Consider the following 27,942-nt stretch of genomic DNA (forward strand, 5'->3'; position numbering starts at 1 on the left):
TATGTTTCGCCGGACACGATCTAACGCTTGATCAAGAAGAGACGAATATATATTATATATATATGTATGTATATATATATATTTATATATATATATATATTAATTATTATTATTATTATTATATATAATTATATATATATTATTATATTATTATACTATCAACACAATGCAAATAAAATTGAAATTAGGTCAGGAAAATAATATATTCTCTCTCCGACAGGAAATTAATATTATGTTATACCTAAAAAGACTGCCTGAGATTTCACGCACCTTATTTCTCGTGTATCGCGTGTATAAGCGGCGAAATATTCTGCCTATCGTTGACAGATACATGCGCGAAGTATTTTGAACAGATATTTATTGCAGCAATGTGGCAAATGTCATACGGCAGCTTCAAAACTCATTTGGTGGCCTATAATATCATTTTCGCATATTATCACAATTATCGGCAGAAAAATAATGTTCTCCCTCTTTCCATCACGTAGAATGATATTTCTAAAATAAACACTTGTGACGAGAGAAAAGCCTTTCGACAAGTGTCGTTTAATTAAATAATTCGATTCTAAGTCACATTCGATCTATACGTACGCAAGCAATTTTATAGGAATGACTTAATTAGGAGATAAGCGAGACATCGGAGATTTTGAATCGAAATTGTGTAAATTCCAGATCATTGTATCGGTAAGATTTATAGACTTTTCCTAATCTGCATATACATGCAAGAATCGTCACATAGCGAGCTTGCCTCTGCTATGGAAGAATTTTGTCAGGATAACTGACCTGTGACTCGGGGGAAAAAATAAAGATTCATCATCGTCTCCGCTTTGCTAATACGAAAAATTGTGACAATTATCTTCGGAATTATTAACATATTCTGCTACGATCTTTATATATATATATATATATATATATATATATATATATATATATATATATATATATGTGTGTGTGTGTATACCTAGATGTGTGTGTATACCTAGATGTAAGTGTAGCATATTAGTTCGCAGCAAATATCAATGATTCACAATTTAAGATCCATCGATGATCCGTCGGTAACTGGTATAATATTCCGCTACATAAAACTAGATCATCCAGCGAATCCGCTTCTTTTTTAAGCTAGCCGTTCATTGGCATTGGTAAGGGACACTGCACTTGCCACACAATCAAATGACTTTGTTCGCCGTGCTCCTCCGCTCCATTATTGACCGTAACGTTCGATCGGTCCATGCCTTCCTCCGTTTCTTCTCCATCACCTGTAAGAGAGATTATAAAATGTAAATATTTCTACTAGAGTAAACGAGTGTTTGAATGAAGAAGAAAACAGGTATAAGTAATGACATTTGTACACGACAGATGGAAAAGCCCAACCCCCAGAGACTAAAAGAAGTAATACATAATATATAATTGCATAAAAGGTCAAAGTGTTAGATTCTCTTTAACAAGAGAAATCAGAAATTTTACATTAGAATTGTGTGAGAAATTTTAGATCGAATTCTTCTTCTACGCTTGATTTTGAACATGTTTGATGTTTGCACAAGTGTGATAAATATACAAGCACAATCTTTATATACTGTATAAACTTGATGCAATAATTTACGTATGAGATTACAGAAATGCTGTTGTTAGTTGAACTTTGTTGTATCGTGCAACAGTGGAAAATATCATTCTGTTAGTAAAGGATGCACCGCAATTAATGACATGACATTTATCAGAATAGATAAAGAAATGCTAATTCAAATTGAGATATAGAAATCAATTAAACTCTTCTTGCTTCTCTCTCTGGGGGCATACCTGACCATTTGCCACACAATTAGGTGTGTTGCCACATCACTCTCATCTTCAGCCTCATCCGCTGAAATTACAATAATCTGTTATCGAAAGTATGAGTCGTGCCAGAATCTTTACTGATTTTTACGCGACAAAATATAAAAGTTTTACTCCATTTTTTAAAGCTACGGTTGGATTTGATTTAAGGTTGCAAAATTTGCAATTAAGATGAAATATATCTTGTAAAATTAGACAAAAATTTACTCACCGACTCTGAAATCGATATAACCCTCACCACCGGAGAGAACGAGCATCGCAGGTTGCGTCCCGTCTGTCACTGCGCTTTGACCACCGTGACCTAAGAAAAAGATTTGATTTGAAATTATTTTTTGAAGAAAAATTTCGTGTAAAAAAAATAACAATACTCTGATTATTCGAAGCTTACCGGGTACAGCGACGAACATTTTGACAGCGTCTCTGTGTCCATGGAAACTGAGCTGAGCATGAGCCATACTGCAATAGGGTATGAAGCTTCCCGGTGTGACACTTCGTTCCGAAGCGAAGATCCTGACTCCGACGCCGGGTGCGTCGCCTTTGTTGCCGCCGGTTTGGACTCTGGACACCGCCATTGAACCGCCCGCGCCTGCAATGATGTTATGGGAGTTATAACTCTAGTATACGCGATAGACGACGAGCGATGAGTGATATCTAACAGAGCTTTTTTCAAAAATTAAAGTTCTCATTGAATATCGTGTCAATGTCGACATAACGTCTGACTCGGTGTGTTTCAGACTTACTTTCTGACAGCGGTACCGAGATTATCACTCCATTGCCAGTGCCGATCCACAACCTATTCGAGGAAATAAGCAGAGCAGTAATGCGTACAAAGGAAAATCCTAGCTTTCCTGTACCGAGCATCTTGCTGACGTACGGCTCAATATCGACGTCTTGGAGATGTTGATAGGTATGAGCGTGATAGAGCCTTAATGTTGAATCGAGTCTGATGCTGATCCACACGCCGTCACCTAACCATGCCAATTGTCGCACCTGAGATTCTCTGCGAGGATGTGCATCCACTGTGCACTGAAAAGTAATAATTTTATTAGTTTATCAAAATTTCTTCTTTTTTAATTTGTGCATATTAATACCGCGTATTGATGATGCTGAAATTCTTATACCTCAAGCGTCATCGAAATAGGATCAATCACATGGATCTTGTTTCTGTATCCACACCACACAGTTTTACCGCTGACTGCAGTCATACATCTGATAGAATGTTGAGGGCTACCAAGTGTAATCACATGGTATTGAGACAGATCCCATTGTCCGTCCGCGCCTCTACGGAATATTGTTACAGTTCCATCCGCTAAAGCGACCAAGACTCGGCCTTGCACGTGTCTAATGAGAAATACGATTTTTCATTAACCTTTTATCGTAAAAAATTTAAGATGGGTTAATTTTGATGATCGGTCACTATTCAAAATAAATACATACACGATAGCTAATGCCGCGTCCTTCAGTTTCACAGAATGCAAACACACCGACCATTTGGCAACAGCCGAATGAACGTAGACCGCGCCATTCTGGGCTCCAAGCCACATGGTCGGTTGTATAGATGACATTTTCTCAATGGGTGTTTCTTCCTCAGTTTCTTCCTTCTTCGTCGCCTCCTCATTCACGATATCTTTGTCGTTCAATCGCGAAGGATGTGCTTCCGTGTTACACTGTACAAAGTGTACCTTTCCCAGATTCGCGGTCTCGCTATCTATACTCTCCAGACTCTGGGGCTCGTTCGTCGTGGAGTTCTGATCCGTCTCGGCAGTTTTCTCGGTATTCTCGTTCGCCTGATCATCCGACTGATTGTCAGATTCGTTTTTATTCTTATCAACCACAGCCTCGGTATCCTGATTCTTCCGGCCGTTACTTTGTTCGACATTTTCATTCGCGTTCGTAACGTCCTCGTAACAAGCACCGTTGTTGTTCTCGGTGTCGTTGGTCGTGCTACCGTTCACCGAATTGCGAATAGAGTTCTCGTTCGAGGATTGCGCGTAATCGCTCTCTTTGGCACCGGGCACGCTCGCGATACAGAGCAAGTGTCCCTGGCAAACGTTAAACACCTCGAGAATGTCTGCCGGATTGTTGGCGTCTATCACGGTGACCTTGGACATCTTTTGAGTCGAGGTGCAGATCCAGACGAGCGAGCTCAACTGTTGCTCCCATCGTTCTGCTTCAAGTCGTCGGTTCTCACTTTCTTGAAGCTCCTTGTCCAGATGCTCGACAGCATCCTCGGCCTCCGTCTTTGTGTTGCTGCTCGTTTCTTGGGCCTCGGCGGCGTAAAACACACTTCCGCCGACCATGCATCCGCCGTCGCGCGTTTTACCGCCGCTCAGATTTACGCCGGCGCCACACCAGATCTAATTAAAATTGATATGTTTATCATTATAGTCAATAATATTAAATATTGATATATTTTTATATCATTTTAAAAATACAGTATAAATAATTATGAATAAAACATTAATTAGATATTTTTAAATCATTTATATTTTGATAAATAATTTAAATTATAAGAAAAACAATAAGTCGCTTTGTAGCTATTATTCTTTTGACTAACAATGGGATGAAAGTTTAAATATTGTAGAGAAAAAGAAGAAAAAAGAAAAGTGCAAGAGCTCTGCAGCCATAAATGCAGGATAAATTTAATTTCATAATTTGAACTTATTAAAAAAGAACGTACTTTCATGCCCGGCTCGGTTTCTTGCAAAGGTCGGCAGTACACTGGAACTGGAACAGGGGGTTGTCTGACAGGAGCGCTTGGCTTTCCCGGTAAACTCCATCCGTAAGCTTGCAGACGACCGTCTTCCTTCTTGACATGTGCTCGCACCTGACGATACTGTTCCCTTCGTTCGCTCGCGCGTCTCGCTACGAGCTTCTCGGACGATCTGTAAAGACGACACGAATCTTTAATTATTCGTACGTTCGCTAGTTTCGAAGGGAGAGAAAAGAGAGAAGATTGTCGAATTTTTAGCAAACTGTGCAACTGCGTTTACTATATAATCGTCTCTGATCATCCATTTTACCATATATATCTCCTCCGACCGTTTGGTTCCATCTTCCATCACAGCCGACAGTATAAATGGTATTCTTGCAGAATTCGTTAATACATAGAGAACGTATTACAGGTCTACAGATCTATGGATACATCTATCGTATGTACTTCTTAGATTCTGATGTTGAAGCGGAAGTATTTAGAAGTAGTTAGCGGAACAGATTTACCTGCTGACCAATAAGCACCCCACCCGAAGCCAGAAAAACCAGGTATCTCTTGACAACGCCACGAGGGAGAGGCAAGGACGAAACCCGAACAACAAAAAGACCAAAAGCGTAGTAACAAGAGTGAAATAAAGGCCAAGTTTATAACGTAATCAAAACTTCATTTATTTCTGTCGATCAATAATGATCGCATATTATTATTTCTCCAAAAATTGTACAAATTTGTATTTACAAAGTTATATCTTTTCTTTGTTCAAACATTACTATGAGAAAAGTTGATGAGCTATCTAATGGTTTAATTAGTGCAAAATTCTTGCACTCTTATGAACGATGTATACATCATAGTATAATATATAATCATGCTAAAACTTGATTTAACGGGTTCTTGATCAAGGGAACTTAAAAGTAAAAATAAATATATAATAAAAAAAGAACAAAAGAAGAAAAGGAATAATTCTGATATCTTGTAAAAAACGATATACGAATGTTTCAATTTTAATTAAAATTTGATAAAATCCAGATGCTTGTTAAGAGAACCAAATTGATCATAAAACTAAGCAAACGTTGGTTAATACATGTACTGCAATATCCGCACAAATCCTGTCAGTTAACATGGTAAATTATTCAGAAAAGACTCACGTCTCTTTAGTGCAATTGAGACTAAATACCGTGAATCGTGACATGATTACGGATCCCAACTGACCAAAGAGGATTCTAATCTGTAAAGATGAGCAATTCAGAAAATTATATATATCAAGTTCTTTCCGTTTTAATAAATTCTGCCCCATATGGATTATTTTTATAATAAAATAGTATTATTATCTTTTTCCTGCACTTGTCATTACAATTTTGAGGATAAAAAAAAATATTGAAATAAAAAATTACGCATTAACTTATAAAACTATCACATTTGCAAGAAATACTTTTCTTGGAAAAAAAAAATTGACTCATTAAACAAAAAGATGATCGGATAAAAAGAAAATATAAAATGTGTGAGAAAAAAAAACCTGTACGATTGAACTAATGGATGAAAATCAGGCAGATCTCGATGCATCACGTCGATGTATAATATATCTATCTACGTGCATGTAGTAAAATTTGATTGATTTCTCACATGGTGTCTCCTTGGTCGAGAAAATCTTGGCGACTTTTCAACGTACGTCTACGCATGGCATCCAAGGGCGGCGCCGGAACGACTTGATTCGCCGGCGCGCTGTACCGTATGTGCGGTAACGTGTGTGCGGAACGTACCAAAGTCCCTCGATCAGCCGGGCCTGTGAAGAGATTGCTAAAACTGAAATGAAAATGATGCGCGAATTAATAATTTCCTCTCTACTTTCCTTACTTGGTTCAGCAAATACGATGTAGATGGTACGTACAACTTCCATACCGAACCTCCCTTCCCACCCGAGATGCTAGAAGGGACGGTTTTGCTGGCTCTTATCATCTCCGTCCACCTGACAGCATCTTGAAGTTCAATGAACCGTTCCTTATATTGATTTCGTTCCATGAGCACTCTCGCCATCTCCACTCGCGTAAATCGCTTCCTCTGAGACAAAGGTACATCCTCCTCGTCATCGCTCTTTGTTGCTTTAGCCGCCGCCTCAGCTTCTTCCTTGACTTTCTTCAATTCTTCCTCAAGGGCGGCGATTCGTTGCCGCAATCGTTCCCGTGCTTGTTGTAAACCTCGAACCTCCTCTCGCAATATCTCTTGCTCGCTGAAAAATATTAGAGTTTTTAATATCTAAAAATGATAATATCAATGTTGCAATAAAATATATTTACCTCGTCAATTCATCCACTTTAACAATTAGGTCATCTTTGACGACATTAAGCGCGTTTCTATAAAAAGATATTTAATGTTGATAAAATTATTTTGACATATAAAGATTACATTATTGACTAAGTAATAAAGCGCTTACTTGGTTGCTAACAGTTCATTGTTCTCCATAATAAGATTTTCTACTTCCTTGCCCATACCTATAAAAAAGATAATTGATAAATGTATAATAAAATAATAAGTTCAGAAATAAGCTAAATTAAATTTTTTGCATAACTTTAAATTTGTTTCACATAATTATGTACAATATATGTACAATATTACAAAGGATTAGAAGAAACATTTTACGATAAATAATATCTATCTATATCTTAATAAATGTATTTATCAACTTTTATATAATAACATTATTTAGGAAACATATCTAAGAATGACTTATCCACATATCTAATGTTAATAGAAAATGTCATATGACAAAGTATTATTACTAGCGTATATCTTACCAAAGAAGTTGTCATTGACTGCACGATAAGTTAGTGTTATGCAATCGTGCGCATTGCAAGTGTGTGACACGAACCAGCATAGGACGCAAAGGCAAATGAAACACAAATACAAGGAAATTGTTAGAAATTGTTAACTTAAAAGATGAGCAAACAAATATATATACACATGAATTTTCAGAATGTGTATGTAATGAATATGCATACCTGATGAAGCATATTCACCAGGGTGAACCAAGCTTCCTAAAATGAAACGAGTGTATCGGTTTAGTTTTGCTAAGAAACTTTAAGATGCAAACTTGTCCCTGTAATATTCGCAAAGATATATTACCGGTAATGTCTGCACCCTCGTCCATCTCGCCAAGAGCATCAGCATCTTGGAAACTTAATTCTTGATATAATGTATTGCCACTTCGTTGCTCTCTTTCGGTCCTGCTTCTTCCTCCCGGCGTAGTCGCCAACTTGTCTATGCCGGTAGTCGGTGTCGTTGGTGTCATTAAAGTTGGCGGTACTTCTGTTTCTGGACTTTCGTCTGTGGAAACTTACACTCTTAGAACTTTGAACTACAAAAAGGAATCTTTCACAAAAAATAACTTATCAAACATACACAACATACGTCTAGATATAGCCGTAGTCTTGTTCTCTTGCACTGGTTGATCAGTCAGCTGGCTCTTGTCGGACGTTTCGATAGCGGCTTCGCTACTACTGTCCAACATCTCGGTTCTTAAGTTAGCAGCGTTCGGTATGATCTCCTCCTGAACATCCTCGGAGTTCATACTAGCTTCTAGACTTTGAAAACCGTAGCTAAGTGGCCCAGAGCTACGCGACATGTGAGCAAGACCGAGGGAAGGTAATCGTGACGGTGCACGACTTGTAGATACACTCTCCAATCTTTCCGTGCTACCGACCAGCATTTTCGTTCTCTCCATGTAATCGACATGGGTCTTGAATAATTCCGTATACCTGTCGTGCAGCCGGGAATATTCGCGTTTCAGTTCGGCTTCTTTCTCCTCAAGCCGGCCAACTGAAAAGGAATACGAATATGTAATGCATAATCTATGCAGAGCAATTTTTTAAACAGAATATATTTCATGTTTTCAAAACGAACGATAAACGACTAACATAAGCAACAAATTCAATAAGCGACAGAATCTTTAACTTAAACAATGTCACTTATTTTGAATAGAGAATAAGCATTCATTATGGATGCTATAAAAAAAATATAATAACTATCCTGAAGCATGAAATAACGAATACAATAGCATTATAAATAATCACATATGAAATAATGTAAGAATAATGTAAGTAAAAAAATAATATAAATAAGAAATAAAGAAAAAAAAAAAAACTAAATTTGTACCCCATATTTTTCACACAGCCCCTACTATAGAATGTATACAAAATAATGTCACATAAATGTATATAAAACAAAACAAAAAAAATAAAATTTTCTACTATACTGTAGAGGGAAGAACTGTGAATAGGTAGACTGGAAGCGCCAATGGCATTTGTACCGTGATCGTGGGAGTTTTTAGTCTTCAGTTCCAGCATTCTTACAATAGATTCCAAGCTATCGATCTTTGATAAAAGCTCCTTTCTCTCATCCTCGGATATATCTTCCAGTTCAAGAAGTTTCTGACATAAACGTATTTGTAGTTGCATTATTATTTCGAATAATATAAATTTATAAATTCTAAAGATTATTTATTTAACCGAAAAGAAAAAAAGTTACCTGATCTGACGCCTTTCGCAATTGTTTTTCCCTTTCATACTGCGTTACAAGCTGCTCATTATCTTCTCTCAATAACTCCAATTCTACTTCCCGCTCTTGATTCTCAGTATAAGATATATCCAGACATTCTAACACATTGACTAGCAGTGGCATCAAGTCTTTCACTACATCCTCATCGTATCTCGCTATCATCTTCTCAAACTCTTGATAGATGCTGCCCGCCAGAGACTGTACCTTCTCCGACATGACAACATGACTATCCTCATGCGTGCCGTAGACCGTTTCTTGATCCATCTTGATCAGTATTTTATGTATGTATATTTATATATCTGTGGAAATAACACAGAAACATGACATATATATAGCAACGTAATTTATGCAGTCAAAGAAGCAATATCATCTGTTGGCTCAATTCCAATCTATATCTATCAATCTATATATATATATATATATGTATGTATGTATTCAATAGTAATATATTTCGATTACAAAAAGATTTACGATTGACATGTTAAATGATTTGATTCTAAAAAATGAGAAACGCAGAACATAATTAATATGTATGTTTGAAAAGACCTTGCTCTTTGCTCAATCGAAGGCAATAAAAACTATCGCGATGATGTTTGTGCTACTCAACTCTTTGGACTCGGTACAGTTTACGTTGCACACTTTTTCACAGCCAGTTGAAGAAAAATCCCGCTCTTGCTAACGAGATGTGGACTTTAAAGAACGCCGAGAGGCGCGCATCCTTGGCCGCCAACTGTCAACGCGTCAATCGTAGCACCGTCTATTCGTCGGATCTTCCGAACGCGGCTCGATCTACCTCGATCGACGTCCGTCAGACGCATAACTGCTTATAACCTCGAGCAACGTTCAAAGTTCACTCGGGGTTCGGTTCGCTATCGGTGTGGTTTCCCTGCGCGAGTATCGTAAATGAACGACGATGTTTCATCTCCGTGTCGTATCTATCCTATTAGCCTCGTCGTTTTCCCTGTCATGCGTCCCTCGTCCAAGAATCCATCATCGCCCTCGTGTCACTCGCGAGGCGCACAAACGGACGGATCGACGGTCGCTACTCCGCTGCGGACGTTATGACACGACTCGCGCGTGACGTTTCGCAACCACCAACCGAACCATCACGAGATTACTTTTTGTTTTTTTTTTTTTTTTCGGTCGTCTTGCACCGAGTGTGACAGTCTTGTCTCTCCTTTTTTTCGGATGTGACGTTCACCTCGATTCAGAGCGAAATGTCAATCGACAGTTCTCGTTCCCTCACCGCGCGGACTTTCGCCATTTGTCGTCGGCCACCTGCTGTTCCACGAATATATGTACGTGTTCGGAAAATAGATCTCCACATCCTCCGTCCGTAATATCGCGTACTCTCGGTTCACTTCCGTCAGATGGCCGTGACGTCATCAGACGCTTTTGCTACTGCGCGCGCGAATTGCGGTGACTGACAACGAGTGATAATTGTCGATAAGCGACGCAAATTAGAATCACTTTCCGCGTCGATTAAAAATTCGTTGAACTAATGAACGAGAATAAGAGGATATGATTCTTTTTTTTTTTTTTTTCTCCATCTAATACTATTCGAAACTACACTTTCTTTCTCTATAAACACGCGGATTTATATGTTAGAGCATCGTACATTTATTTATAATTACAACTGCATGAGACAATACATCGAGAAATTGATTATTGAAAAAAGTTTTAGATCACATGTACGATCATTTTGTATAATATCGAGATTTCATCCAGTTTTACTCACATCGGTTCGATAAATACAGTGTGTATAAAAAATTCTGGTATAAGCGAAATGGATTTCTCATACAAATGTAAAAATGTAGAATGAAATTTTGATATTCGAAAAATTTTGAAAATAATTTTCTCACAAATGAGCCCTCTTTGTATGAAAAAAAAAAAAAAATTTTTCTTCATTTCCGACTTGCATTGCGATTGACATTTTGCTCTGAATCGAGGTGAACGTCATATCCGAAAAAAAAACACAAAAAAGTAATCTCGTGATGGTTCGGTTGTACCACAATTTTTTATACATCCTGTATTGTCCATAAATATAACCCTATGCTATAATTGATGGTGATAACGATCGATATTGTAATAATATCCATGCTATAAAATATTAATAATGGCTACGATATCCTCCTCCGCCACCACTACCGCCGCTCCAGTTTCCTCTGCGACCACGTGGACCGTATCCTCTATTGTAGCCTCCTCTATATCCTCCGCTGTATCCTCTGCCGCTGTTACCTCCGAAATTATCACCACCACTTCTACCATAACTATCATTGTTCGTGAATGATGATCCACGGTAACCGCCGTTTCCGCGCATCATTTTTGCAGGAGTACCGTGATTGAGGTGAAAACCGATATGTTCCCTTGGACGACGCGATTGAAAATTACCCCCAGTAATCTGTTCCAATTCGTGACGACAAGCGTTCATGCTGCATAATGACTTAATTACACTCAGCACCTAATGGAAAAGATAATTTTCTTTTATTTTGGAGATTACTTTGTCCAAATATATTATTACTAGGTATTATAAATATTAGATGGAATATATATTTTTATAGATATTATTTTTAAAAAATATATAATACAAAGATATATATAGTGTATAAAGATATAATATAGATATAAAATAAATGTTATATTATTATTATTATTATTATTTTCGATTTCGATTCTCCTTACCTTTTCCTCGGTAGAGCTCAACTCCAAAATTGTTTCTGGATCTATAGATGCTCTAACCACGAGACTTTCCAGTGCGGGTCGTAGAGCAACTATGGCCGCTGCATGTTGCGGATTCATATCCAAATTGATCCAATTGTCTAGCCTAATTACGCCATCAACGTATTCCACTTTTCGGGATCCGAATAGTAACAAATGAATGGGGGACACCATAGTCATTTGCTTGCAAGACACGGCTCTCGTTCGAATCTAAAGGCAATAAAAGATGAAAAGAAGAGTTGTAGGAACGTTTAACGAGGAGGCAGACATCGAAAGAATTAAATTTATCTTTACCTTTTCTCCGAAAACGAAGAACGGAAATGGAAAATTTTGTTCAAAGTTGCTGCAGTTCACCGATGTCTTGTGAATCAACGCGGCTTTCGATTCCGTGGTAAGAACCTTCCGTTTTTCCTTGTGAAAGCACACATTCGGGTAAAGACCCATGCATAACAACGCGGTAATAGTATCGAGACGTGGGTCCGAGACGGCTTGATAGTTCAACGGGGTCGGGCACAGAGTCTCCTCGGGAAAGCCGGCGCTTTGTAACAGCGCTTGTAGTTGATTCTACGCGTAATAAAAGATAAACAAAGTCTTCACGTAAATCTCGTTGACGTGAAAAATACGACGCAGCGCGATTCCACCAACCTTAGCTTCCCATGTTATTCGTAAAGTTGGCATACTCAAGTTCTTCGACTCGCAGAAAGCTTGTTCCGCCCATTCACCGCTGACTCTCGCCTCTTCCCAAGCTTGAAAAGCGTGAAACATTGCAACGTGATCGCTGTATCTCGCGCCGGCGAACCACTTTTGCTGAGCGGTGAGTCTTCTCACGTCCGGACCCATGTTATACACCTCCGGGAAGGTGGTGCTGTTTGCGGCCATCGTCGAGAGCGCGTCACCTACGCGAAACATGCAGCCCAGAATCATCATCTTTCCCAGACGCGGTTCTATCGGTAAACGTGCCAGTATCTTGCCGAGAGGCGTTAATTCGTCGTTCTTGTCCAAGCATTTCATTTCTGTAAAAAAAAACATTTATATAAAGTGATTCTAGAAGAAAAAAAGATGAAAGTGTACAATATACATATATACCTATGTATATGAAAGTGGACATACCTCTTAATACAACTTCCGCTTCGATTACTGCGTCGATGGGAGGCGGCTCGATTGCCTTTGACAGGAATTGTCCAATATTGCCTAATCTCAACAATTTAATGCTCAATGCTAATTCGTGCAGAGGCGTCCTGAACATTTCCGGTGTCATGTGCTCGTCCATCTTATTGAATCGGGCTTTCGAGCATAGGTGGAAACAAAAGCCAGGCCTAACGCGACCTGCTCTACCCTTGCGTTGTTCTAGATTCGTTTTACTGGCCCAAACGGTTGCGTAATTGGTCATATTATTATGAGATGTAAACAACTTCATTTTAGCCTTGCAAGAGTCTATGACGTAGACAACGTCGTTGATTGTAATCGAAGTTTCGGCAATGTTCGTGGACAAGATGATCTTTGTTACCGTAACTGGTACGGGATCAAAGACCTTGCGCTGATCCTCTCTCGGTAATTGCGAATGTAGCGGGATAATGAGATAAGACGATCCGCCAAAGACGGGATGTTGTTGAAAGTGTTTCATCAGTGCGAATATCAAGTTCCAACCAGGTAAAAAGATCAACACAGCACCTGGAATATCCTGTCTGTTGATATATGTAAGTAACGCTTCTATTAACTCAAAACTTATTTCCTTCTCTGTCAGCTGTGCCATAGCGTTTTTCGTTTCGATAGAGTAGTCATTACTGATAACCTTATTCAGATTTTCCTCCGGCTCTCCATCCGCCGTCGGTAAATCGTCCGAGTCTCTAGATTTACGCTTCCCAGAAGCTGTTGGTGGAATAAAATGTGTCAGTTGTACACAGTCCTCCAAAAAGTATTGCTGCACAGGATATGCTCTGCCAGGAACTTCCACCACTGGACAATTGTTGAAGTACTCGCTGAATAGCGTTGTGTCAATTGTAGCCGACATAAGAATGATTCGGAGATCAGGATAGAGATGGATCATGTCCCTGAGCACGACCATGATGAAATCCGAATTGACATCTCGCTCGTGGATCTCGTCGACGATAACGTGCGACACCCCTCTGAGACCGCCTTCCAGTTTCCTCAAGAGCACGCCGACAGTGCAAAACATTACACTGGCGTAAGGTCTCGGCAAATACGATTCGAATCTCACGGAATATCCAATCGATTGTCCCAGGGTTTCGCATCTTTCGACGGCAACTCGATCGGCCACGGATACGGCTGAGATTCTTCTCGGTTGAGTGACAACTATGCTGCAATAAGCACCCTGGCCGGACGCGATGTAATCGTCCAGGATAAATTGGCAAACTTGCGTGGTCTTACCGCATCCCGTATTACCACGTATGATGATGATCGGATTTTCGTTAATGGCATTCATGATCTCACTTTTCTTCGCAAACACAGGCAGATTAGATCTTTCCTTGATGCTCGCTTGCAAACTGGAATCCTGTTGCAACTTGTCACGCTGCTCGTTCATCAGATCTTCCGACAATTGGTCTAGAGACGTCGAAGCCAACGGCCCCTCGTCAATATTACATCCGGTCCATGGATTCCAATTTGGCTGAGGTGGCGACCAACTTACGACACCAGCTGGTTGCGGTACGGAAGATATAAAGTCGTCTAGAACTTGATTCGTCAATAAAGACACACCGGTTGAGCCACTGTTTTCTTCTTTTACTGTAGGTACCTATATTATATGAATAAACATTTCATTTTTTATTATAAATCTAATTTAAAATACTGTAATATAAACACATGTAAGTAATTAATGTATACAATATATATATATTTTGAATATGTGTATGTATTCGTATGTGATTCTTATATTATGTTAGACTGACAGTAATAATTAGTACCTGCTTAATATCAATTGGTCTTATATCCAAATTCACTAAGACATCCTGGATTTGACTTTCCAGTTCAGGTGAAATTTTGACAGGGTACGGTTTCATCTGTTCAGTATCTTTATTTTTTTTTAACGTACCACTAAATGGTTCAATAACACCTAAATGATACAGTTGACGAACAATAGACAAAGCGCAGCTTTTAGAAGCTGTTTGTTTATTTGATCCAGTTTCACGACCAGTTATACCTGAAGCATATTGAAACATTAGATAATTTTAATTTAATTTTAGAAAACTAGATATACATTTACAAATAATAATTAACATACTTCGTCCAAGTTGTTTTACATAAATTGACATCTCTGCCATAAAACTCCTGCCAAAAAAGATAATTCTTATTAGAAATACTATATATAAACTATGTGTGTTATACAATAATAATGTGTTATCAATGCATTTAATAATTAAGGAAACAAGTGTGAAAGAAACATGTATATCATACAGTTGACAGACAAGATTAATAATTCAGTGATTCAAGAGACATTAAAACTCTACAAATGAAAAAATGCTTTTTTTTGCAATAAATTGAAAAATAAATTTACAAATTTTATTTATTGAAAAACTATTTAAATTTAATATATATATTTTTATGAATAATTTTTCCAAGAATTCATTAAAGTACTTGCGATATGAAATATTCAATTAATTTACTTTTTGCAATAAAAATTTATTTCAAAAAAATTTACTGTTTATTTCACTATTTATTCCCTCAATTAATTGCAAGAAATAACACGAACTCACCATTTGAAGATGTTACAGACGACCACATTGGAGTACATTGAGAAGGGTTTCTTTGTTTTAGTCACACCAAAACCATTATTAAATCAGTTTAATAAAAGTTTTGGTTTAATACCATCGTCATCTGTGTACAAGAGAGTTGATAATTACTCTCTTGCACCAGCTTTAGATGTGAACAAACAATATACTCCAAAATGGCCTTATTAAGGTTCAAATGGTACAACAATCGGCAAGCGATTGTATATAAAAATAGTAAAGTAATATCTACATATATATATATACATATATATATATATATGTATACATATATTTGTACATTGCAACAATCACTGCATGGTAACGCCAATCCAATGTGCTAGAAAGACTCCGTCTCCATACCTCGTATGATCTGGACCAACTGGGGTATATTTGTAATCGGCATTAATTTTGTTAGTTTGCATGAACTGATGAAGCTTGGATTTGGCGTTTTCTATCGTCCAGTTTCCATGTATTCCAGAGTTTACATCAACATCCTCAGCATCTTCCACTCTCTTTTGATCGGCCAATCTATCCATGTATGTATAATTATTCTGACCATGCTCGTTGTAAGGTCTGTAAGCTTGGCCAATGTCATTAGGACCCATGCCACCTTGAAACACTGATTTTATAGGCGTAGAAACATCTGCCTTGAAGCTGTCTGGTGCCATTGTGCCTGACAGCGTCACGTTGTCTCTCGGTACGTCGTTCGAATTTACACGGTTCGTACGAACTAAGTAATTGACATAATCCTTGGCAGCGTTTCCCTGAGCGTCCTTCTTGTTGGTAGAGTTTCCCGCGCCGACATAGTCAAACCCGGGTACTCGTAATTCGCAAAGGAAACGTTGTCTGTGCTTCGGACCTGCGTAAAGTATAAAAATCCACGTCTCTCAATAAGATCAACGAATCTAGCGTATAGGTATAAAACTGACGATATTTACCTGTCGGTCTAACATCGAATTGCGGTTCTTTACCATTTTTTGCACACCACTGATGGAAGAATGATTTTATATCTCCCATTTTTTTGCTTCCTATCTTTTTCCCAAAAGTTAATTATACAACGTTTTTATATAAAATGCGAGAGAATTATAACTAACCGGAATTATATTTTCATTTCGCAATTAATGATGTGCTAAATCTAAATTGTAAACGGCGTCCTACATCAAATCTCAATCCAACCTAACGATTCAGCAGCCTCTCCTGACCTTTCGTTAAATCTCGCATTAAACTCTAGAGTGCGCATCAATCTTATTATCTACAGTCGATAATCTGTCACGATTTTTAAAAAAAAAAAAACTTATTTAATATTACACTTATAATTAAATTAAATTATTATTTTTAATATTATGCGCATGAAAATATTTTACTAAATTCTAACGAGATATCGTAAAAAAATATTATCTATATAGTTACAATTTTAGTCATCTCTGTTTTATAATATATAAAGTATCACATAAAAATATTTTTATCCTATAAATCCTATATATCCTATAAATTTGCGAATTTACTCCATTTTTCTTTCTTAGCTTAATCTATGTAAATTATTTTTAATTGATTTCTTTCATAAATAGATTATACATATATTTTCTTTTATATTTATAATCTAAAAACTATTTATCTTAATGCAATAACTACACTATGTATCGAGTGACAAATGATGATTTTTTTGTTATAGGATACACAAATTTTTTTATAATCTAACAGAGAAATTTTTCTTTTGTGAAATTATATTTTTAAATACGATACGATATTATATTTGATATGTTTCAAAATAAAAATTACCGCATATTTATATCTGGAAAGAATACTTAAAATATCGTACAGATGTAAAGATGAGTGTTTGCAATCTTTTTCATATAATGTACAAAAATTATCCTACTTAGAATTATCCTAAAATTTTCAAAGAACGTACTGTACAGTGACTTATGTGATATACAATAATTTAAAATTTTTAATCTATACTATTAGCTGCATATGCAGATTGCATCCAACTATACTCTTCAGTGGAAGAAAAATATCAGCAGGTGTTTTTTTTAAATATAACAAATAATTATAATTAAAATTATAATAATTAAATTAAATTAATATCAATTGCATACGGTTACGTTAAAAACAATTTTTTTGCATTTGTTTCAAAGTTACCAAGCAGTAATATACATTGAATCTCGCTCATTTGTACTGTAATATGTATGATAAAAAATCGTTAAGAATAGCTCTCTTATAAATAATAATATTTCAAACATTCAGTGTTGTAGAGAGCAAAACAAAATAAAAAGTAATAAAATAATATTAACTGATATAATTCAATGAGCATAATTCCACATGTAAATTAATTTAGTATAAAATACTAAATTTATACTAAATTAATTTACATGTGGAGTTATGCTCATTGAATTATATCAGTTAATATTATTTTATTACTTTTTATTTTGTTTTGCTCTCTACAACACTGAATGTTTGAAATATTATTTAGTCTGATAAAACTTATTAGAAGCAAAATCTTGAAATAGTTATGTAGAATTTCATTATAAATTAGTTTGCAAATTTGTTGTTATAGATATAAAAAATTTATTTTGCCATTAAATATTAAAAGTTCTTTATCTGGTTCTTGCTTAAAAGATGAAAGGCAAATTACTTGGGGCTGTTGCTAATTTTGGTGTATTATTGATTTTAGGACTGTGCAATGGTTTGCGTGCGGAACCACGAGTAACAGGCGTCGTAGCCGCAGAAAGATTTTTCCTCAACGGCTTCATGGGCGTTCGTATTATCGGTGTCTTGTTGATATTGGCTTTACTGGAGTTCTTCAATATATGTTCCGGCAGCATCGAGCTGTGCAATTCCTCTCTGTCCGACATAAGGTCCTGGAATTGATTATACGTAGTATCCATGGTACTATTAGTAGGCGACAACGATTGTTTCTTCTTCTGTCTGCCGTTAGAGAACCTATGCGCTTTCTGAACAACAATCTTCGGTATTCTTCCGCTTCTTCTAATCTTGGACGCACTGACAGTGGGTTTATTTTTGTCGCCGTTTTTATTTCTACGTTTTAGCGACGTGTTTGGGGACGGACTGAATAATTTGCGTTTCGACAGCGGGGTTGGTCCCCGATGGACGCTAAGATGAGATATACCCGGTGTCCTCTTCGAACTGTTTAAGGGCGACTTCTTGACAGACTTGTCTTTCGCCTCTTTCCTCGCCTTCTTTATCGTCTCCTTCTCGTGATTGACACATTCCCAAGTTTCCGCTAAAACATTTTCCAACGATGCCCCGTAAATAGTGAATATCTGGTTGTGCTTAGTTTCATATTCCTGCACCAACCGCTGTAATTCCGCTTCGATTTTGGGTAATTTCTTTCGTATCACCTTGCGCTCTTTTTCCTCCATCAGCAATTGACCTCCACGATTGTGATAGCGATCCGGATTATTCGCACGCTGAAGCAATTCCTTTATCTTTATTATGAGATTTTCACGCTCTTCCAAAAGTTCAAATATCGTTTGATTTTCATTATAAAATTTGCGCAATCTTTCCACTTCTAACTCGTGTAATGTCAACAGATCCTCTGTAAATGTATTAGAATGAAATGGGGCAAATGTGTTTCTTTCTACTTCGCAATATTTGCATAAGTCCCACAAGTTCATCAATTCTAATCTTATCTGTGTGACATATTTAAAAATATTCTCTTTTCTCTTCTCCTTACAACGTTTGATCTCTGCACTGAGTGCGTTTATAGTGCCAGTGCCGTAATCGGAATATTTGTCGAGGAACAATTGACAAACATCAGCAGGTTCGTCAAGATATTTCCATAATGCTAACAAATCTTCCTTCATTTTCTCAACACGGCATTTTGTTTCTTCCACTTGTGTTTTCAATTCATCCCTAAATTCCTTCAATTTTGTCATATTATTTGCATTGAGTACAAACTCTTCGGGATTCTCACAGATTAATTGTTGAAATGGCGAAGATGGGGCTATGTCCAAGTCATTCATCATTTTAATTATAGAACGACGTATATCTGTAAAAACACTCTCTAAACGTATTTTTTCATTCTCTTGTTTTTGCAGGTACAATTTCAAGCTTTCTACTTCCTGCTCTGTGGGAAGAACGTCTGGGGTAATGTTTATTTTTTTAGCCCCAAGCTTCTTACAGATATCAAATTCTTTTGCTAATAATTCCTTTAAAATCATCATACGTTCCTTTTTCATGTGTTCTAACTCTTGCATCTCGCTTTGAAGCATCTGCTCCACTTTACATAAAGGGATCTGATCGTAGTTCTCAGACTCCATCTCCAGATGCAACTCTGTATACAAAGCTGCTCTCTGCTTCAACAGATCCTTTATACTGTCCAACAATAGCTGCTGCTTTGTCTGTGACTCAGCTACCATATCATTGAACAGATCCTCCATGTGATCATACGCTTGCTTATAATACATTTCTCGTGTTTCTCTGGTACATCCTATGATTTTCCAGTTCTTTTGAAGCTCCTTGAGTGATAGCCAAAGTTTCTCCACCATCTTTTGCCCGATTGGCTTCAACTCGAGTTCATCATCCATCGTTACTACGTTATTATTCTCTGTGAAAGAGAATAATATTATCAACTGAAACTAACACACAGCTGTAATAATCGTGTTATCGAATATGTACCTTAATCCTTTTAAAGTATCGACTTCTTCTTCTTTTCTTAGTAGCACTGATCCGCTCAGATCATTAAAAGTATCAATTTCTTATTGCACTCTCGTCACAGACGACACCAGAAAACACATGCCGTTACCTTTTTGAATTTAAACCGTCAGTATAGTTTCTGGTTGCCTCAATAGTGGCGCTGTTGTCGTAAAAAAAGTAGAACGCACCATCGATAATAAAATATATAGATTGTAAGCGCCTTCAATTTTACTTAAAGTCACTGTCTAGTGACTTTAATTTTACTGACAATTCGAAAGCAGAAATCTTTGCTCTGATTGGCCAATCAAAAAAAAAAACCCTAGAACGAAAAAAATTATGAATCAAAGGCTGGTATTCATAGTATTATATTTAAGATCGTCTTAACATCCCATTCAACCAATGAAGTAGCCGCATAGCATCATTTTATTGGTTGAACGAGGTCTTAAGACGACCTAGGGTCCAGGTAGTAACCAGCCACTCTTGCATAAAGGGTCTACAATAGGTGTTGTAAGCACAGACTTCTATATAGAAGTCTGTGGTTCCACTGCTGGAGCTTGTGCTCTGTCTCCTTCTTCCTTGGTCTGTGGACTATATAAACAAATAATTTTTGTTTGATCACATATTTAGCTTTTTTAAGCTGAAGGCATTTTACTTTATTAAAAAAAAAAAAAAAAAAAAAAAAAAAGAAGAAGAACATATTTAATTTGTGTTATAAAATGGTAATAAGTATATTGAATTATATTTTTAATATTATTTTTTAAAGTTATATAAATATATTTATGGATATTGTGTATGTATGTATGTGTGTGTGTATGTATATATAATATAGATTTTTGTGTAGAAATTTCAATATATAATTAATTATATTTTATATTCTATTTTATTTTCAATATTACAGGATGTTCAGAGACATTCTGTACATACATTAGTGTTTCGTTCTTTAAAAAGAACTCACGACATGTTTCTAATAAACCAGGGAACTTTACCTCCAGTGGATCCTACTTTGTAAGTACTTTACAATTGTTGAAAATTACTTTTTGATTAAATTTCATAATTATATCGAGCATTATTTTATTTTCAGACAACAAATGAAGAAAGCTATAAAAGCTAAGGATAATTATGGCCCGGTATTGGAACGTGTTAAGCAAAGTAATATAGCCAAAATGCAACAAGAAAATAACACTGCAGATCCTCCACCACCAGGAGGTAATATAATATAATCGATATAAAAAAGTTTTTTTATAAATATGATTAAACTGATTTTTTTAAAATATACTTTCAGATGAAACTTTTGAAGCTAACATTACTTCAGCAGTTGTTCCTTACAATGTAACACAGGGAAACACAGGAATAGTTGCAGCAGCGACAGCTGGAGGAAGTAACGCAAGTACAGGTGCGCTAACAGTCCCCCAAAAGAAAATGCCTTCAATGGCTAAACCCAAATGGCATGCACCTTGGAAATTGTATAGAGTTATTAGCGGTCATCTCGGATGGGTACGGTGTTGCGCTATCGAGCCTGGAAATGAATGGTTCGCCACTGGTTCAGCTGACAGAGTGATCAAAGTGAGTATCTTACTTTAAAATATTTTAATTTTATTGATATTTTTTTTAGAAAATTAGCGAAAAAAAAGAAATTATGCATATAATTTATGAATAATTCTATTGAAATTAGATATGGGATCTCGCAAGCGGAAAACTAAAAGTTTCCTTAACTGGCCACGTAAGCAGCGTGCGCGGTCTTGCCTTTTCTCAAAGACATCCTTATCTCTTTTCTTGCGGCGAGGACCGTCAAGTTAAATGCTGGGATCTCGAATATAACAAAGTAATCAGACACTATCACGGACATTTGTCGGCCGTATATTCTATGGCGTTGCATCCTACCGTAGACATTCTCGTAACAGCGGGACGAGATGCTACAGGAAGAGTATGGGATATGCGTACGAAAGCAAATGTTCATACACTCGTTGGACATACTAATACAGTAGCTAGTGTGATTTGTGAAGCTGCTGAACCACAAATCGTCACCGGCAGTCACGATTGTACAATTCGTTTATGGGATTTGGTTGCTGGAAAATCCAGAGCCACTCTGACGAATCACAAAAAGAGCGTCAGAGCTTTGACGTTTCATCCGTCCTTATACATGTTCGCCTCAGCGTCGCCAGACAATATTAAACAATGGAAGTGTCCAGAGGGAAAGTTTATTCAAAACTTGTCTGGTCACAACGCCATAGTTAATTGCCTAGCTGTGAACGCCGATGGAGTTTTAGTATCCGGCGCTGACAATGGTACTATGCACCTTTGGGACTGGAGAACCGGATACAATTTTCAACGCCTTCAAGCGCCAGTTCAACCTGGTTCAATGGACAGCGAGGCTGGAATATTCAGTATTACATTTGACATGTCGGGCACTCGTATGATTACAACAGAGGCTGATAAGACTATAAAAGTATACAAGGAAGATGATACCGCTGTAAGTGGATTTTCTTTGGAAATAATGTACCATACACTTGCAATTTCATAATCATCTATTTTATATATGATTATTTGATTATTCTACTTTTTATAATATTGTATTATTTTATTATTTATTTTCAGACTGAAAAAACACATCCGATAGACTGGCGACCTGACATAATAAAACGAAGGAAATACTAAGAACCTTTATTTATCAACTCTAATTTAAAGTCTATTTTAGATAAAAATTTTATGTATTTTAAGTATTCAAAAATTGTAAAAAGATATAGCCAGTGAAATAATGCTGGATATTATATTTTAAAGTTCTTCGTTCAAATCGAAATCTTCCTCAGGAAAATCTCCGGCCTTCACGTGCATTGGCTTCACAAATCCACCATACTTTGCTGGACATTCGAAATATCTTTTACCACCGACACTGTCGAAAATATATAAAAAAAACAGTGTAATCAGAAAGATATTTTGATATTACAATACAGAATGTGAAATTATGCCTTTACCTTCCATCGTTCTTGCCAAGAGGTTCATCGTATTTCACACCAATCCACCAGCCTTCTTTAAATTCAGTTTTACCTAATAGAATAATATGACATTTAAACAAATGAAAATATATTTTCTGTGAGATAAAAGCACTTACAAAGCGTGCTAAGGTTCTACTAACCAATGTATAAGATAGTAGCTCTCCGTCTTGGTTGATTCGGGACAGATACTTCACAGCGATCTCCAACTTTACATAAACTGGCTAAACGTTCTTCCGCTTCCTCTTCCCGTTTCTTTTCCTCTAATTTCTTTTTCATTTCTTCCTCATTATATTTCCCCAGCTTATTCTTCTCCAGAAACGCCTTAACGGTATCTGTTAAAAAAAAATACCCAAGTATAAATAGAAAAAATCATCATTTATCACAATTTAATATATAAAATAAATGCAATATTCTACCTGTTTTCTTAGCATACTCCTCTTCGGATATCTCAAACTTCTTCACATGATTTAAATCTTCTGTAGTGCTTGAGAAATTATCAATAACCTGCGATATAATTATTCATAATTTTCTTTTGCTTCAAAATATTGTTTTGAAAGCATCATCTTTTTTGATAAAGTACAAGTATCTATCTCTTGTTGCAATGTAAAATATCTGCACAAGCTTACGTGAATTCTCATGCCATCATCGATTGGATAAGATCCCAAAAGACGCTGTCCTTCCTCCAATTTGCAAACAAACTTGTCATTTTTATCATAGACTTCGATCGTCATCGTAGATGGACTGCCGCCCGTAAGAAGCTCCAGCTTACCCTGTAATTTTGTAACTTACACATTTCTCTACGCACATACATGAGTGTGAAAAATCTAGGAAAGAGAAATCTCACCTTAAATTCATCGACAGTTATACTCTTTTGAAAGCGACGCTGCACGCAACAGAATTCTTGCCCAGAATTTGTGATCGATACATTCACAAAATCGGACGTGATCACGCTATACGAACTCATTTTATTTTCTTTGATACGTATTAAATATACAATTACTTGATCATAGGTTAGAATATCAATTTCAAGCGTTTACGAATTCCATTCGACGATTGCACATACAATTATAACGAATAATAAATACGATACGATTTTATAAAATAAATTCACCCTCGTTTATGTATTTCAACATTAATTACAGGATATATAGATCGATAAACTCCGATGCTTTGACAGATATTCAAAATTCTCCAAGTGTCATGTGGCTTTTATGTGGAATGTGTGTAACGCGCGCGCATCAGCTGATTTGTAGTATATATATGATATATTAAAAAAAAAAATTAAAAAATTCCAAAGAATATAAATAAAAAAATATATCTTTTTCATATACAGCTTTAAAGTTACTCCCAACATTTTCTTACATCATTAAAATGGTAATGTTGTTGGTATATGATTAAAATGAAAAACTTGTGCTTCCTTCTTATAGAGAGAAAAAAAAAAAAAAAAAAAAAAGATGAAGGAATATTTTTATTACAAATATTTGACGACAGAAAAAATATAGTAAATAAATATCTTATATATTTGAAATTATAATGTAATATAACATAATATCTTGAATGTATAAATCTTCATTTAAAATAATTTCTTTCAGAACAATGAATTAATGCTAGTTATTGTTGTATTAATATATGATTTTATTCTAAACAATTTCACGTATAAATTAATTCAGAAGTAGCTAAAAAATATACATAAGTCAAACAGAAAGTGGCGTAATTATACTGTCATAGACAGAAATAGATTGCAAAATATTGTTTTGATTAATTTCAGAATCACGAGGGTTCGTGTAATTCTTGTTTCAATTCAAAATTCATAAAAAATAATGTTACAAATTTTCTCGTCCATAACAATATATTTGCCAAAGACAATAAGACTTATGGATTACCATCTTGTCTGTACAGCGGAAAAATTTCATCAGATCTATGTATAGATGTATAGTACATGTATATCTATGTTTATGTAAATTTACAGTTTATTTGAAAACTAGAGAATTAATAATTATACAATGTAAACGCATCTCTCTTTCTCTCTCATATTTCAATCTAAAAGGATATTTAAAAAAAATGGTTTTTACATTTGTTTTCTTTAATCTGACAGAAGCATTTTTGAATACAGAAAGTCAATTAAGTAACTTCCAACACTTTTTCTTGTTCTTCTTTCATGATTAATATAATAACGCATTACTGGTTATTCCTGGATAAATTTCTATAGTATCACTTAGGTGTTTTACCACGCACGCGCACTAATATTAGTCCGTTCCTTTATAAAAGTTTACCTTTCAGTATCTCATAAACCATTTTGTTTCTAAAATACGGCATATCATCCTGTGTAAAAGTTATCTTCTTGTTCCCGCAGACGTACTCGGCGAACATGCAGGAGAACATTCCACAATCGCTGCCATTCATCTGTTGTGGAATATTCTTGGCAGACCGCAATGTCCAGTCGCTCATATCGTACGACACTTTTTTCTTGTCCAAACTTTCATCCTGTAGATACTGCTTTAGTGCCGCCAGGCACTTTGGATTACTGCCGCCCATACTGTCGTAATAGACAATCGATTTCTCCCGGAAATCTATTATCGACATACACCAATGAATATCGAGATGTACGGGTACAACTACAAGATCCTTCGCGAATATATCCACCTTCCTTGTCCATCGTCTCAGAGACGTTTGACCGCCCGAGAGCAATTTCGGATAGAAGAACGTATTCATAGCGTGTACCTTCGGGTATTTATTGGAGGACGTGCCTCTGGCGATCAACAGATTCATATAGAAGTTTATTACTTCGTCGTTTAGCCAATTTAAACCGGCCAGCGTGTGGATGTCTTTCCTTGTGATCCTCAGGCCGAAGCCTTCCGCAAGAACCTCGTCTTGTGGACAAGGTACGAGAGCACTTTTCACTTCTCGTAGCATTTCCTCAGTTAGTGCCGGTAACGCCGGTTCTTCCGGTTCCTCTCTATCATCCAGAACAGCCAAACATAGTTTCATAGAGCGTGCCAGCTGTTCTTCTAGAGCCACTTCCCGGGTATATCTGTTGTGCTTCGACAGGACACACGCCACTTTTCTCAGTTCCTCGGCCGCTCTGTGCCGCTGCTCGATTCGTTCATTGTATTTCTTGGCAACTTGTGGGATAAAGTCTTGCCTCATAACCGCCTTCGCGGCCAGCTCGTCGCGCAACGAGTTGGTTGCGACGACTTTAACAGGCGACTTTGGCTGGAGCTTAGGTTTCGCTGTACTACTGACATTCGGCTTATCGATTGTAAGCATCTTGAAAGGTTGTTGTAAGGAGTGTAAATACGACGCGGTATCTTTCTTGCTATAATCTAAAGTAGGAACTTTTCCTTTGTCTAGTCTAATACAGCTCGACAAGTTGCCTCTGTTAGAGTATGCTGTCGTACAGTGATGTACGGGTGCGGGAGTACTGGTGGTGACAGGTCGAATCTTGTCATTGGGTGCTGCAACCTCAGAGTGCTTTTCCAAATCGATTACTTCTAAGGGCTTGTGCATATAGGAGTGTTCCGGGCATTTATGCTTCAGTACGTGTATTCCATTTGGAAGGAAATTTTGTAGCAATTCTTCATATTGATGTCTCTCTTTCAATTGATTGGTTTTGCATAACGTAGGACAGTCATGATGATGTAACTTGCGATGAATAAAATGACCCATGTCAGATTTATAAGTGCTCGGTTGATGCAATATAAATGATGAACACGTGGATTTATAAGCGGAAGATGCAACTGTCGCATGACATTGATGAGGCTGCGGTTGTTTCTTGTGAGTGCCATTCAACTTGGCGCATGGTCTTGTCGGCGAACATTTCTGTTCTTTCAGAAATACAACATCATCATCATCATCATCGCTGTCATCGATATCGAAATAATCCTCCATTAAATGTACTGTATTGCAACTAGTTTTAAATCTCTTTGGCTTTTGAAATTCTTCTTCAAAGTTATAGTCCGTAGAAATTTTTCGTTTCTTAGAATGCTCATCTGCCCATCCAAATATCTTCTTTAAGAAATCAAATATCATTGTCATTGTCGAGAAAGATGTATATCCCAATGATATTATTGTCCATCCAACATATTCACTTTCGCCTTCTATTCCAGCTCAACCTAAAATAAAATATGCAAATTTTATATATTCCAACATCCGTTCCATAAATCATGTTTCTATTCGATTAAAAAAATTTTTATTTATCCCAAGCTAAAGATCAAAAAGTCACATTTAACGATGAGAAATATCTTGCGTATTCTCAAATAAGAACACTTACATCATATGTGGAATTGGGCAAAAATATGCTGATCCCTATCGTGTATTTCGTTTACCTTCTGTCAAAATCGTTGCGCTTGCGAGTACAGGTACGAGTGTTCGAGCTAAAAGAACGATCGTTATATCATTATTGCGCGTAATTATCCGACGAAATAAGCAAATCTCTCTACAAGATATATAGGGTTACACGCGATATGCGCGGCATCCATTCCCCCCCCCCGCCCCCGATACTCACTCGACGTTGCGTTTAATTCCACGCGTTTTAATCCGTCGTGCGAAAAGAGTAACGAGCGTGGCAGCCGGTGTTCCTTTCCCTTCGGTCTTTTAAACGATTACGATTCGTTGTCCACAGCACATATATTTAATTTTACAAATGTGACAAATGCCTCGAACATAACCAGCGGCGACAAACCCCTATCGCGTTTGACACCGTGCATTAAGGCCGATACACGTGCGAGAGACGTCACTCGCGGCGGTAAGATCGTAAGCAAACCGGCCA

At 36.7% G+C, this 27,942-nt stretch overlaps 6 protein-coding genes across 15 annotated transcripts; 1 reads left to right on the plus strand and 5 right to left on the minus strand.

Annotated features, from left to right (window-relative positions):
• Positions 1-913: 913 nt before the first annotated feature.
• Positions 914-10,607, minus strand: Syd (JNK-interacting protein syd). Of its 7 annotated transcripts, XM_072906390.1 has the most exons (19): positions 9,690-10,607; positions 9,053-9,381; positions 8,781-8,955; positions 7,928-8,344; positions 7,652-7,852; positions 7,528-7,563; positions 7,324-7,341; positions 6,963-7,020; positions 6,826-6,882; positions 6,420-6,758; positions 6,155-6,334; positions 4,505-4,709; positions 3,262-4,181; positions 2,946-3,165; positions 2,565-2,850; positions 2,213-2,410; positions 2,036-2,125; positions 1,792-1,852; positions 1,130-1,253 (listed from the first exon to the last, which is right to left on the minus strand). In XM_072906390.1, the coding sequence occupies exons 2-19, from the start codon at positions 9,344-9,346 to the stop codon at positions 1,250-1,252; spliced, it is 3,759 nt and encodes a 1,252-aa protein (XP_072762491.1). In that variant the 5' UTR covers positions 9,347-9,381; positions 9,690-10,607; the 3' UTR covers positions 1,130-1,249. The 7 variants fall into 7 exon arrangements, with proteins under 7 accessions (XP_072762484.1, XP_072762487.1, XP_072762485.1 ...); XM_072906383.1 differs by lacking the exon at positions 1,792-1,852 and having other exon boundaries at positions 914-1,253; XM_072906386.1 differs by lacking the exon at positions 1,792-1,852 and having other exon boundaries at positions 914-1,253; positions 8,835-8,955; positions 9,690-10,606.
• Positions 10,608-10,678: 71 nt separating this feature from the next.
• Mle (dosage compensation regulator mle) lies at positions 10,679-16,825 on the minus strand. 2 transcript variants are annotated; one of them, XM_072906391.1, is made up of 9 exons: positions 16,464-16,825; positions 15,886-16,384; positions 15,039-15,085; positions 14,722-14,957; positions 12,911-14,552; positions 12,446-12,813; positions 12,095-12,364; positions 11,765-12,010; positions 10,679-11,543 (listed from the first exon to the last, which is right to left on the minus strand). In XM_072906391.1, the coding sequence occupies exons 1-9, from the start codon at positions 16,540-16,542 to the stop codon at positions 11,193-11,195; spliced, it is 3,738 nt and encodes a 1,245-aa protein (XP_072762492.1). In that variant the 5' UTR covers positions 16,543-16,825; the 3' UTR covers positions 10,679-11,192. The 2 variants fall into 2 exon arrangements, with proteins under 2 accessions (XP_072762492.1, XP_072762493.1); XM_072906392.1 differs by lacking the exon at positions 16,464-16,825 and having other exon boundaries at positions 15,511-16,027.
• Positions 16,826-17,926: 1,101 nt separating this feature from the next.
• On the minus strand, positions 17,927-20,316 carry LOC140673407 (protein regulator of cytokinesis 1). The gene is made up of 2 exons (XM_072906374.1): positions 20,164-20,316; positions 17,927-20,092 (listed from the first exon to the last, which is right to left on the minus strand). The coding sequence occupies exon 2, from the start codon at positions 20,070-20,072 to the stop codon at positions 18,135-18,137; it is 1,938 nt and encodes a 645-aa protein (XP_072762475.1). The 5' UTR covers positions 20,073-20,092; positions 20,164-20,316; the 3' UTR covers positions 17,927-18,134.
• Positions 20,317-20,746: 430 nt separating this feature from the next.
• On the plus strand, positions 20,747-22,944 carry Tango4 (transport and golgi organization 4). The gene is made up of 6 exons (XM_072906184.1): positions 20,747-20,900; positions 21,080-21,186; positions 21,263-21,387; positions 21,464-21,744; positions 21,854-22,651; positions 22,777-22,944. The coding sequence occupies exons 1-6, from the start codon at positions 20,898-20,900 to the stop codon at positions 22,834-22,836; spliced, it is 1,374 nt and encodes a 457-aa protein (XP_072762285.1). The 5' UTR covers positions 20,747-20,897; the 3' UTR covers positions 22,837-22,944.
• On the minus strand, positions 22,689-24,430 carry Tbcb (tubulin-binding cofactor B). Its single transcript, XM_072906185.1, has 6 exons — positions 24,019-24,430; positions 23,801-23,944; positions 23,591-23,678; positions 23,315-23,506; positions 23,154-23,226; positions 22,689-23,071 (listed from the first exon to the last, which is right to left on the minus strand). Exons 1-6 carry the CDS (start codon positions 24,136-24,138, stop codon positions 22,954-22,956), a joined length of 735 nt encoding a protein of 244 aa, XP_072762286.1. The 5' UTR covers positions 24,139-24,430; the 3' UTR covers positions 22,689-22,953.
• A 258-nt stretch (positions 24,431-24,688) lies between these two features.
• Positions 24,689-27,883, minus strand: LOC140673479 (uncharacterized). Of its 3 annotated transcripts, none has more exons than XM_072906463.1 (3): positions 27,679-27,883; positions 27,500-27,547; positions 24,689-27,286 (listed from the first exon to the last, which is right to left on the minus strand). In XM_072906463.1, exon 3 carries the CDS (start codon positions 27,207-27,209, stop codon positions 25,434-25,436), a length of 1,776 nt encoding a protein of 591 aa, XP_072762564.1. In that variant the 5' UTR covers positions 27,210-27,286; positions 27,500-27,547; positions 27,679-27,883; the 3' UTR covers positions 24,689-25,433. The 3 variants fall into 3 exon arrangements, with proteins under 3 accessions (XP_072762564.1, XP_072762563.1, XP_072762565.1); XM_072906462.1 differs by having other exon boundaries at positions 27,445-27,547; XM_072906464.1 differs by lacking the exon at positions 27,679-27,883 and having other exon boundaries at positions 27,500-27,657.
• Between the last annotated feature and the right edge of the window lie 59 nt (positions 27,884-27,942).

This window comes from Anoplolepis gracilipes, chromosome 14, assembly GCF_047496725.1.
Source record: "Anoplolepis gracilipes chromosome 14, ASM4749672v1, whole genome shotgun sequence".
Taxonomy (NCBI): Eukaryota; Metazoa; Arthropoda; class Insecta; order Hymenoptera; family Formicidae; genus Anoplolepis; species Anoplolepis gracilipes.

What these genes read in the sequence shown, in the direction of transcription:
- Syd (XM_072906383.1), bottom strand. Translation starts at nt 9,346, where the DNA reads ATGGATCAAGAAACGGTCTACGGCACGCATGAGGATAGTCATGTTGTC. An exon ending in TGCGAAAGGCGTCAGATCAG is followed by an intron (nt 8,956 to 9,052) that starts GTAACTTTTTTT and finishes CGTTTATGTCAG; the next exon opens with AAACTTCTTGAACTGGAAGA. An exon ending in CTCGACCAAGGAGACACCAT is followed by an intron (nt 4,710 to 6,154) that starts GTGAGAAATCAA and finishes TCGTCTTTACAG; the next exon opens with ATCGTCCGAGAAGCTCGTAG.
- Mle (XM_072906391.1), bottom strand. Translation starts at nt 16,542, where the DNA reads ATGGGAGATATAAAATCATTCTTCCATCAGTGGTGTGCAAAAAATGGT. An exon ending in AGCGGAAGTTGTATTAAGAG is followed by an intron (nt 12,814 to 12,910) that starts GTATGTCCACTT and finishes TTTTTTTTACAG; the next exon opens with AAATGAAATGCTTGGACAAG. An exon ending in TCTTCGTTTTCGGAGAAAAG is followed by an intron (nt 12,011 to 12,094) that starts GTAAAGATAAAT and finishes TATTGCCTTTAG; the next exon opens with ATTCGAACGAGAGCCGTGTC.
- LOC140673407 (XM_072906374.1), bottom strand. Translation starts at nt 20,072, where the DNA reads ATGGATGATGAACTCGAGTTGAAGCCAATCGGGCAAAAGATGGTGGAG.
- Tango4 (XM_072906184.1), top strand. An exon ending in CAGCTGACAGAGTGATCAAA is followed by an intron (nt 21,745 to 21,853) that starts GTGAGTATCTTA and finishes TATTGAAATTAG; the next exon opens with ATATGGGATCTCGCAAGCGG. An exon ending in ACAAGGAAGATGATACCGCT is followed by an intron (nt 22,652 to 22,776) that starts GTAAGTGGATTT and finishes ATTTATTTTCAG; the next exon opens with ACTGAAAAAACACATCCGAT.
- Tbcb (XM_072906185.1), bottom strand. Translation starts at nt 24,138, where the DNA reads ATGAGTTCGTATAGCGTGATCACGTCCGATTTTGTGAATGTATCGATC. An exon ending in TAACTGTCGATGAATTTAAG is followed by an intron (nt 23,945 to 24,018) that starts GTGAGATTTCTC and finishes ACAAAATTACAG; the next exon opens with GGTAAGCTGGAGCTTCTTAC. An exon ending in GGAGTATGCTAAGAAAACAG is followed by an intron (nt 23,507 to 23,590) that starts GTAGAATATTGC and finishes TTTTTTTAACAG; the next exon opens with ATACCGTTAAGGCGTTTCTG.
- LOC140673479 (XM_072906463.1), bottom strand. Translation starts at nt 27,209, where the DNA reads ATGACAATGATATTTGATTTCTTAAAGAAGATATTTGGATGGGCAGAT.